Genomic DNA, 12,185 nt, shown 5'->3' with positions numbered 1-12,185 from the left:
CTAAAATTGATAAAGGTCCTGATTCTGCAGCTCCTCATGTTATTACTACAAAGTTATGCTACAGTTCCTCCTGTAATGGAACAGTGAATCAAGCCCAACGCAGGCTTCAGTGTAACAGAATGACACTCTTCATCTAACTTTGAGTCTTCCAACATTTGTGTATTTAATTCGAAAAGGCTAATTCACAATGCAGTGTAAAAGACAAGGACAAAAAGCACTTTGAAGTGACCCTCCCCTGCTACTCCACCATGCTTTTTCTTGATCATTTTTAGTGCATGAATATTGCATAAGACAACATTCATTATAGAAAGAAACCATTCAAGCGGGTTTTTCAGGGATTGTTTTGGTGTTTTCAAAATACAACACAAGCTCTGACCACATTAGATGTCCAAAGCTTTTAACAAAGCTGAACTCTCTCTATAAACAAATTGGTACAGCACAATAAAGATCAAGTTGCCTACAACCAAATTCAAATATAATTTAAGCTTTCCTTAGTACCTGACACTTGCCTAATGGAAGTACATTACCCAGACAGATCTCTTCCCATTTGTCTACAATCAAGATACTGAATATCTGAGCCAATGCTTCTAGGAATATAGCAACTGCCAAATCAGATTGGAGCAGTGGTCTCTCAGAAACTGGAAGAAGAGGTAAGGAAGCCTCCAACCGTATAAGCTGCCTACCCAAAGATGAGTTCCTTCCCAAGTTTGTTTGCTAACAGATTGCTTACTCCCCTGTGCAAGGGCTCTGGATACCTAGCCTTTAGTGTTGTTTTTTTCTACATAATAAACTAAGGACATACTGATCATCCCTAAAATATTCAGTTCTTTCCATTATGAAAGTCTCCTCTTCAGAAATACTTTGTAGCGGAGAGTTCTACAAACTGGATCTGGACAATACATACACACTTTTACCCGAATTAAACCAAGACTTCTGACAGACAGCCTTATCTTGCTCTGCATGACACCAAACAGAAGTATTATTTGTAGAAATTGTAGAATATTACTGGCAGACATCTTGTTTACCATTGCCACATTGCTACCTCTATGAAGGTACATCTTCTATTTACAGACTGGAAGAGAAGACAGAGAGCAGCTGAGCCGGCTATCCCATGCAGTCTCTGGAACACTACTTAAATACCACTTTACAAATTAGTTTTCTTGGGGCAGGTCAAAAATACTAAATACACCATTGAAGACAGTTAGATTTCCTGCAAAGAGAAGGTATCTGGTAAAATATCTGAACTCCATTTGCAATTATAATGTTTATATGAATCCCTATGCCTCTGCTTGCTGATGTGGTAAACGTGGCATCAGATAAACAGACAACAAACAAAACTACCTACCTTACATCACAGTTGTAAATGTAATATCTAAAAAGAATCATTATTCTTTTTGGACAAAAAGGCTCTATACTGCTGCAAATTTTTTTAATCTATTCTTGTAGATGTGAAAACTTTGCGATCAAGTGTGTTTATAAACAATTCCAGAATTTGATGGAGGGGCAGCAGTAGAGAGAGTCACACGTTTATCTTAAAAACAGAAGGAAAAAGAAGATTGCATTTACATTTATTTTATTTTGAATACAGGCCAAAAGCTAAGTTATAAAGATGTCTAGAAAAAGAAGTCTTATAGAAAGAAGTGAGGGGGCTGTGTAAGAACAACTGTATACAGATTCATGATACAGAATGTTTGGTGCCAGCTTGGTAATTTTGCCATTCAACACTAACAAGTGTTGAACAGTTTAAGTATCTTATGCAGAGGCCTCCATACCTAAAAAATTCTGAGGCACACAGCTGATCTGTGGATGCCCATGCCTGCCCCCTCGTGACTTGTAGCAGTTCATGCAGAAGTGAAAAAGGGCAGGATTTGTTATGGTCAGGGAAGGAGGATCTAGGTTCTTTGGACAAACATGCATGTGAAGACCTTCTGTTTGTACCACAAATGTAAGCCAAGCAAAATCGAATGCCAGGTCCTGATCTGCAACACAGGTCACAAGCCATTCAAGTAGGACTTGTAGATCAGGGTAACCCAATAAACCCCTGGCTGTAAAGCAAACTGGAGGCACCTTGACAAAGGCATGTTTCCTCCTGTCATCCAATGGAGCAGTGGACAACTCTGGCTGCTACTATCACCTCTTGCCTATGAACCACTCTTTGGATCTCCTCCCTTCAGCTGTCCACCTCACGTAGCATGCTTCTTTAGACTCACAGCCAAGCAGAAAAATATTTTCGTGGAGCTTGTCAGACAAGGGACCTAAACAAACTACTAGTCCAATAGCTGAAATAACGCCCATGAGATTTATTTGTTCTTTTTTCCTGTATAATTAGGCAGAATAAATTTTTACTATTCCCATAAATATTTATTTCTTTGTATTTTGAAAACTTTCTGACTTCTCTAGTACCACATTGTTTGAGGAGTGTTCTACCTCAAACAAACTGATTTCTTAACAAGAGTCTCTGTGCATCAACAAATAAAAGTTTGAATTTTGTGTGAAAGTGGGAGGAATGGACTGCTTTGACAAACCTTCAACCCCATACTAGTTATTCTGGGTTAGTAGAGACTGTCTTAGCACATCCAGTCATATTGTTGCTGTTTGAGTTTGCAAGGCCTGCAAAAGCTTAAAGAAGAATGAGAATCATCTACTTTGCTGAGATAATTAGTTTACCAAAGACACTACTATTACTGCTAAATTATTATCACTCGCAAATGTTTCCAAAACATTATGGGTAAAATTCAGAGAACAAACTAAAAAATCATTAAAGCAATACATCCTTTTCTTCCTACAGCAGTGCACGTATTTCTTCTGGAGAAATCATTAGGCAAACAACATCAAACTGTCCTACAGGGACTGGATTTGAGATCCCAACATGTTGTAACCTTAAAGAAAAATGCTACTAAACTATGCACACCAACAGTTGCCAGGCTACTGGAAAGCACACAGAGTTTACTGGTCCCACAGAGCTGTATTTGGTGCTTTCACCTACAAAGTGATATTCTGGAGACACAACACAGCTCCTGTTCCATGGTTTCTTTTCCATGAATAGAGTTGCTCCAACCATTAGAATATTTTGGGGCCGTGACTGGAGCAAAGTATCGTAAAAGACAAACTTCCCTATGAACATTAACCATGCCATAGAAGCGAAAGCCACCACTTCCTTTAAAAAGCCTTCTTTCTGTTTTGGCTAGTCTGAAATTAGTAAGGAGCTGAACAGCCATTACCTCTGGCATTCTTAGGAACAACGACAATTAGCGCAAATTATGCAAAGGTGCTGTAGAAAGCCAGGAAAGATGGGGGAACTAAACAGTTATTTCAAAGATTCTTCCCAACTGAGAAGACAAATTATTAAAGGTCTTGTGTGCTCAGAGGACACAGTATGGAACTTCCCACAGTAAAAGGGAAGTTCCATACTAAGCTGAGGTAGTCAGATAAAACTAGTTTTAGCGACCAGAGCTCCAGTACAGCTTTCCTTCCTGTATTTGCTGTGCCGTAAACAAACACGCAAAACCTCTAGCTACATCAGCATCACTATCTACATAAAAGTTTACAGCTTGAGAAATGGTACAACCTCTAAAGTTATCTCAGCTTCTGAAGCTATATCCTAAGAGTACCCGCCCACAGAAGAAACCGCTGACATTAATACTGCCTAAATGATAGTGATGGAAAGTACACCAGGGGCTCTGGATCCCATTCAGAGCTGCTCAGCAGTGCCTATCCGTCTCTGAACAGTGTCAGCAGAAACTAAAACAAGGACTTCCAGATCTAAAAACACGGACTCATATTCAGAGTCAAGGATTTAAGCAGAAAAACACAGAACTATATAGAAATACTTGGGATAGGTTCCGCACCAGGAGCAGCACAGTCACCTTAGAAGTATTTTCTGCTGAAGTCAGACACAGCTTCAAGCAGCTCCACATTCCCCTTTTCACATGCACGTTGCAAAGCAAGTCTGAGACACTAGGAACCACATGTTTGGTAAGGTAATTTATATGGTCTTCCATGTATGGTCTCCTGTTCTGACTCTCACTGACATTATGCATGTATTGTGCACATATGTGACATAACTGACTTCTAAAAGATCACACGATGAAGCAGAGATTGTAGTTAAAAACCTCAACATCTTACTCCATTTTAAGCATTCTCGCTCTTTCTCAAGCAACTCTCTATTAGTCTATCAGTAACGCAAGCCTCTAACACAGGAATCAAACTCCAGGTGACCACAGATACAGAAACGTGCAAAAATGTTAGCAGGAGTGAGACTGTTTAAATCACAACTATTAGCCTCTGTACTTTCAGCCCAGTGCTAAGTCCTCTTGGGTTCCGCATGTTTTACGAGCAAGTGTCACCAATTAAAACATAGCTAATGTTGTGAACACATGACTCACAGATGATTATGCTTGACCAACCCACACAATACAAGCTATGAGGTATTGACAGGGGTGGAGTTGACAAGGCTCCCAGACTCTCACAAGCATGAAATTCTTAATGCTCCTCTACTTTCCTCACTCCAGAGCTTGACTCAAATCTACCTGTCAAACTCTATCAACTCTAAGCTGTTAATATGAACAACACTGCCAGTCCAAAGCTTCACACAATAAGACAACTTGTTACAGCACCAATAATTGCCTATTATCTTACCGTATTATGGACTAGCAACATGGCATAGAAAAGTAGAAGCTTAAGACACTGGCTCATGTATCTGCAGGGAATTTTGCTGCAAGTTCCACAGCCAAAAGCCACAGAAGAGGTAGGATGCCAAGTGCTACTTTTGCAGAAGGTAGGAAGTTCCTATCCATTGCTGACTTCTGCCAGTAAGAGAAGATAATGTTGCATGACCTCAGAAAAAGCTTGCCTACGGGAAGTAATAAGACCCTCTCTTCACTAACTCCTGCCAAATGGAAAAAGGCTCAGGCCATCATGAAAGAAAATATACCGATGCTGACCAGACTTTCTTCATTCTTTCTCTGCTAGGCCTGACAATGGTAGTTGCACCCTGCCTACAGCTACGAGAAATAATTCTGCTGAGAACACAAGCACTAAGAATACATAAAGTTTAGGCTTGCATAAGTTTCCTAGTTGCTTACAGGTTTTTAGAACAAAAATACTGCCTAAGCAGACAAGTTCACATTTGATGCTTCATTTAGGAATGAAGTAGCATTGATCTGTGCACAGATTAGCACTAGAGGTGGAAATGCACAAAAAACCCAAGAACTCTGCTTCTTGGCCATTGATTTGAATATGGTCTGAAGTAGCACTTAATGTGGAAGCACCAGAAGACAGCACAGACACACCTAAACATTGCAGCTACCCCTTTTGCAAATGGTGCAGGAATAGAGGCAGAAGGTCAAACATGGATGGAACTGCACCTTAACACCTAAACCTGATTTCTGGGACCTAGTGGAGTATAGAAAAATAGTCATGCCTTGAGATGACCAAGATGGCATAGGACAGACGAATTTGTAGTCAGGACTTTTCAGATTAATGTGACAGATTCGTTCTCAGCAAAGAAAGCAAGCTTCATTCTCTAGATCTACCCACTGATGCCTTCCAGAAGCACAGAGAGTGTTTTAGAGGAAGGAAAGCAAGGGTGGTCTATATCTAAACTTCAAGTTGTTGCAGAGAGTTGTTCTTCTTTACCAGAATGAGAATTAGAGGGCAGGAGAAATTACAACATGCTTTTACGAACAAATATAGGATTCAAGTGAAAATAAGTATCCTGCAGTGCATGAAAGAATGTTTTGAGAAAAATCCAACACAAGTAGCAAACCTGCTACTTAGATCTTCAAATGTCTCCAGAATTTAAGCTCATAAAGAGAACTACTAAGATAGCTAAGTGCAGTTACTGCTCTAACTGTACATAAAAATAAAAAAAAAAAAAAAAATCTTAGAATCAGAACTCATTATAGATGCATTTTCAGTTGGAGTTAAAAAGCCCAGACTTTCCTCTTCTCTATCCCCCCAATTCTTATCAACAGTACAGAAAGATGAAAACAATTATTAATTTACTCATTCTGCTATCCATATTTCTTCCAGTGCTAAATAAAATCAGCTATTCTGGAATGAAATTAAAAATCCATCTAGTCCAGTAGCAGATGTTTCCCCTACTGCATCTTTAGCTCTCCATCACTTATAGCTCAAGAATATCCTTGAGTACTAACCTATTAAATATTCACACACTATTATTCTAACAGTTTACCCTTTGGTATCTAAAATACCCTCATGCCAATAAGTTTCATGAATTAACTGTAACTTGCGTGGAAAAAAATGTGTCCCTTTTTATGCCTAGTGATTTCTTTTCTGACCTCTAGTTTCATATTACTCAAGTTATGAGATCAAGGAATATAAAGTCTTTAACCTTCTCTAAGCTATTCCCGCTTATAAAGACCTTATTCTTCCTGATTGATAATTTTCTGATTTCCAGGCAAAAGAGTCATTGGTCTTTTCTTCTGATCATCCTTGTTTGCCTTCTCACTATGTGTACACATAATATGAAAAACAGTTAAGAAAACACTTTGCCAAGGAAGGACCAGAACAGCCTTTATCACGCCAACACAGCTTGAGTTGACACAAAATACAGTGCTTATTTTTTTCTCTTCACAATTGATAAACATTACACTTTCACACAGTGCTGTGCCTTCACCTAATCCTCTCACTATCCTCAGCAGCTTCACAATCACTTTGCCAACTAGCAATAACTGTTTTAAAATAAAAAGCTAAATGCACAACAATAGGGTTTTTTCCCCCACCCCTTCATTCTGCAGGCATTCCTTTGCATTTGACATTTTGTTCCACTGTAACCAATATCAGATTTTTTTCATGTATTTCTAAATAATTCAGTAGCTGCAGCAAGATTTATTACCTCACCGTTCCTCCCCCTTTCCAAATGGTTTATTAATGTAATCAATAACACAATATTACTGGAGGACTCCACGTGCAGTCGCTTTCTGTTGCGCAAATGACTTCTTTCTGACTAAAGCGTTTGTTTCCAACACAAGACAACCCTGACAGGCAGTTCTGGTAACAAGGCAGACTAGCAGTGGATGGCTCTGTATCTCAGAAAGAGTCACACTGTAGTTTTATTCCAGCCATTCAAAAAATGACACTCACAGAAGAAACATGTCCAGGTTCCCAAAGACCTAGTGGTGCAGAATCTCTTTAACCATAATATGCCTATAACTAATACGGTACACCAGGGTTCAGGAAAACCACGAGCAAAGGATTAAGCTTTAACCAGCACGCTTCCACTGAAAACAAAGTCAAGGTGGGAGAGGAACACAGAATACTGCAGCAGAAGAGAAACCTCAGAAGCTGGCAGCAACTGATATAACAAGTATTTGTTTCTAAGGCAAGCACCAACAGTATACTGCAAAGATGTACTCTGATTACTACATATGAAGATGCCATTTTCTTCAGACAAAGGAAAAATCCTTTTAGTTTCCCCTACGGTTCCTTCCCATAGCTCAGAGAGGTGACCTGCTCTGACTTAGCCAGCTTGATTGCCTTTATTGATTTCTTTCAGGTCAGTCTCCGTCGCAGACTTAATGTATCTTTACCTCCGGCTCTAAGTCCACCCAGACCTCAACTAGCCTGGCCTAGCTACAGAATTCTGACAACCAAGATGCCTACCAACGTGTTGTAAAATAGAAATTTAATTTTTGGTTCCTAAATCTGCATGCACTCATTTAGACAACAGATATTTAGAATATTAGGAATACAGGAATATTACTTTCCACAATGACCAGTCAGCACAGCTATCACTGAACTAAACGTGAAAGAAATTGTGGCCACCTATTTAGTGTTTCTTTTTAATAATGACATTTCATTATTTATTTGGCACAGTCATTTATGAATGATATTTTCAAGGATATTTCAAAATACTTTGGCAAGACCTTGAAAAGAGCACTGCACTATTTCCTGGACATTATGTTTTGAAGCAACCATCAGCTTTCTGAAAAAAAACCAAAAACAAACAAAAAAACTACCAGCTTTCAGTCACACTATTCAAAATACATCCTTTTTATCAGCCAAGACCAACAAAAACAATGAATCCCAAGTACTCCCTGTCTAAGGTGTTCTGCTGGGTGAGAAAATCCTGGGGACACTAGCAGCAGCCAGTTCACAATATACAACATTCTCAGTTGTGTCCAACCCATAGCTCTACAAACACAAGTATCAGCATGGCTGTGTGAGAACAGCATTAGAAAATGTTCTCAGCCAGCACTGCATGTTTCTGCATCACCTCCAGGAGTTGCTCCAGAGCATTCCCATGCTTTACAACTTGCACCTTTGTACAGACTGAAGATCTGAGCAGTCAATTGCCCAGCTTTTTCCTTCCTTTTCTTCTCTTGTAGAAGGTGCCAACCAGTTCCCAGTGTTCTGGGTGTCAGTCATTCTGAACAGATTAAAGGCACGCACTTTCTTGTTTCCTACAATCAGACAGGCTTTGCATGGGGCAGACCTCTCCTTGTCTTAGATGGAAAGATACTGCAAATGCAAGACCTGACTGGGGCAGGGGGGAGCATGTGGGGTGAGGCTGGGAGTGGAGTTACTGTCCTGAAATGGTGCAGCATTATTCACCAAATCAGCTCCTTTTCCCAAATTACAGCAGAATAGCAAGTGCGTCATTACTGATTCAGGAAGCCAAAAGGCTGCTTTGTTATGAAATGATCTTCAAGCCTCAAGCAAGCATTTTCCCTGCCCCAAATGCTTATTTATAATCTTGCTTACAGAAAAATACAAGCTGTACTGCACAATAAGTATGAGCTCTGCCATAATTGCTCTGAACCTTACGGGTTGGCAGTTCTGTCATTTTGTGTGCAGGTAATCAAGTGCTTGTCCCACTTTGGGGAAGATACCATAAATGCTAAGCTAGCTGGAAGACTATACCTGGTATTGATAAAATCATTAATAATATAAGGATGTTGTAGTTTGTTTTATTATGTTACATCTTTTGACAAAGACATTTAGATAAAAAAAAACTTAATTTGAACTTACCATACCACCTCTTGAGAGGCTGAGGCACAACAGATGATTTCTTTGGGATGGGAGGGTGCTTAAACAGTAATTCATGAAAGAATCCCAAGGTGCATGGACAAGTAAGGTGATTTCAGGGATGGCATGCAAGACAGCTAGTAATGGCTAACTTTTTGAATGCACATGCAACAACCTACACAGAGCCTATCTCCAGCACAAATGCTATTATCAGATTGCAAGAAGGGTTAAAGCTTTCACAAAAGGTCAGCAGAGCAAAATTAAGTGTTGCCTGCATTCTCTACCCATATATTTGAAATATTAAGGTGGTTTTCTTGTTGAGCAAGCCTAGAAAATTCAGCATTGAAACTAAACACGTACATCTTGCCCTCCTTCTTCAGAACTTGACAGCTGAACTCTAAATTCTAACTAGGTATCATCACAAACATAGAAATTGCAATTAAGCTCTGAGCAGTCATGTTCAAAGTCCTCAGATTTCCTTATTATCCTTTTTACAGTGGCGTATAATCACTTGAAACAGACTGCCAAACATAATCCTAGTATTAATTAATTTAAACCCACTATCATAGTTACAAAGTGGCTCTCAGAAAAATTATTCTGTTTACTGAGGAGTATAGTTTTGGTATTAATTCACTGTTATTTGTCTATAGTAAGGCTGAATCATGCTTTAATTTTTACTATACCTATGCAATATTTAAGGTGATCAATACTTAAGCTGTTCATTTGCTGTAAACCATCGCTTTTTGGAACCTGCACAGGTTTAGTGAACATTTAAACAGAAACATAACCATGATGATGACAATATTTCTCAGAACTGCGCGATTCCAGTCTTGCACAGTTTTCATCTACAAAAGGAAAGGTCAGTTTAGTACCTGTTTTTGACAAGCCCAATATCGTATAATGAAAATTAGGACTTGAACTCATTAATGAGTCTGTTCTGCTGTAATACTAGGTTTCATACTTTTCACCAAGGTTCCTGTAAACTGAAATATTAATTTAAAAAAAACCCTGAAAGATGTATTTTAAAACCTAAAACAGTGAGGGAAATAAAAATAGAATGGAGAATCATGAGGACAAGGCATAGCTTGTTGTAGGAAGTGTGGTTTTTGGTGTACTTTAAAAGATGGGTTATGCTGAACATATTTCAGGCACAGATAATAACAGACTTGACTTATAAACATAGAAACAATATTTGTGGTAAAACAAGGCATGGCTGCATTGCATTATTTCAAGAGGTACTTAGGAAACTCCACTACTGATGACCTTGACTTCACAACAACAAATAACTGGCCTGTATTAGTTAAGAAAAACTCAGTATGCTTGGTTAAAGGGTTAACCCTAAAGAGTAAAACCGTATTATGAGACTGGCTCGCTTCATTGTGGGCTTGTAGTTGAGAGCAGAGCACAGATTGCAGAGGAAAGCTCCCATCCTCAGACCAGCCGCTGCACCGTGCTGGCACAGCTGCTTGTGAAGCTCCATGCATGGTGTAACACCACAGGATAGTTCAGCTCCCTCCTTCAGACACCCAGATGTTGCAGGAATAGTGCAGTGGAAGAACTAAGGGTCCTAACAGCACCCTAGGGCCACATCAGTTCACTCTGCTTTCAGACAAGAAGTACTCACATAACCTGTACCAGACTAGAAATCAACATTTCATTTCCTTTGAGGAAAAGTAATCTGCTTTGAACTTGGTCACCCAGACTGACTCATCATTGGCCAAGTATCTTGCAAAGAAATCTTACTGCAGCATTTTAAACGATTAAGTGGGAAAGTTTAGGACAAAATGTTCCCACTTGAATAGCTGAAAAACCCTGAAATTTGGACAAATTGTTTTAACTTCACTTTCTTTGGGAAGGTCCAAATGTTCGTTACCTCTGGTGCATTTTATTCCATACAGTGTCAAAACATGGACTGAGCAAATAATACCAGTATTATTAGTACATTGAAAAAGTACTGCCCTTGGGGGGGTGGGGTACAACATTTCATTTGTTAATACAGTTAGTTTCCTGCATATTTTTTTAAAAAAGAAAAGTGTAAGAAAACAAAACCCCCAGGAATTGCACTGTTGCACTGAATGAAAGCAGCAATATTTTCACATCCACAGCCATACTCCACATTGCAAGCACAGTTCAATAGCAGCATTGCTCTCACTAGCCCCATATACATGAGGACATTCAACAGCATTATTGTTTAGCAGCAACGTCAGAAAGTTTCCAGAGGAGCTGAGAACGTACTCTACAGTTAGACATTCCTTCAAATTCTCATTACTCTTTGTACTCCTGATTTAACAATGACCTTTCAAAACTGACCAAGACATGACAGAACAGAAGCATATTAATAAGATTTAGTAAAGTTTTAGCTTAATAAAAATATCACATTATTTCTATCGATATTTCTTAACACATATGCCATTTTTAGTTCAGCTAATGCACAAGTCTCCTATGAAAATATCTAGTACATGAACAGAAACAGACATGCTTTTTGCATACCATTAGTTTCTGCAAATTTCTGAATATCAGCCAGAGTTTTTAGTTCTTTCCTGGGGCAAGCTGCTACACACAAAGCAAGGGACTTGATCCTCTGATGTACTAGATCAATGTTGCATGGATCCAAGAAGAACACATACCTAGGAAAGAAAAGAGGTAAATTACTTCTATTATAGTTTAAAATTACACTGAACAAAAAGTTGTGAGTTGGACTTGATGATCCTTATGGGTCCCTTCTGACTTGAGATATTCTATGACTTTCATTTCAAACTAAAGGATTCAGCCAAAATTAACCTTCAGTTTACCCAGAAACACAAGAAATTTGATATTATCATAATTGTGTGGGTCAAAAGAATTCAGGTACTCATATGCACGGTAAAATAAATGTTTTTTTATATACTTCTGGATCACACAGAAAGGATGTTTAACTCAACCAGATTCAAGTCCATTCAAATGGTACTGTTCATACAAATCGCAGAACTTCAACCTTGCCTCTTCACAGATACAGGTCTAAACATTCACAATGAAAGCTGCACTCTGACCTTAAACTTCACTTCAAGATTTACAACTTTTTCCAAAAAGACCCAACAAATCCCATAAGGTTATACTTACGCTACAAGAAGGACAAAGTCCATGGCTATTTTAATGAATACACATAATACCAGTAATTAAGTGTTTTGGTTAAGATTGATCTTACCACAACAGGT

The 12,185-nt window shown here is 38.8% G+C and overlaps 1 protein-coding gene across 2 annotated transcripts in view; it reads right to left on the bottom strand.

Annotated features, from left to right (window-relative positions):
* SLC44A1 (solute carrier family 44 member 1) overlaps positions 1 to 12,185 on the bottom strand; it is a 67,122-nt gene that overhangs the window by 24,835 nt on the left and 30,102 nt on the right. For both annotated transcript variants that reach the window (XM_074569847.1, XM_074569846.1), the window contains exon 4: positions 11,482 to 11,618. In XM_074569847.1, coding sequence (XP_074425948.1) covers positions 11,482 to 11,618 — 137 coding nt within the window. The remainder of the gene's footprint in view (positions 1 to 11,481; positions 11,619 to 12,185) is intronic.

Source organism: Larus michahellis, chromosome Z, assembly GCF_964199755.1.
Source record: "Larus michahellis chromosome Z, bLarMic1.1, whole genome shotgun sequence".
NCBI lineage: Eukaryota > Metazoa > Chordata > Aves > Charadriiformes > Laridae > Larus > Larus michahellis.
Note: the sequence above shows the minus strand (reverse complement) of the source record. Positions and strands in the feature narration are given on the sequence as shown.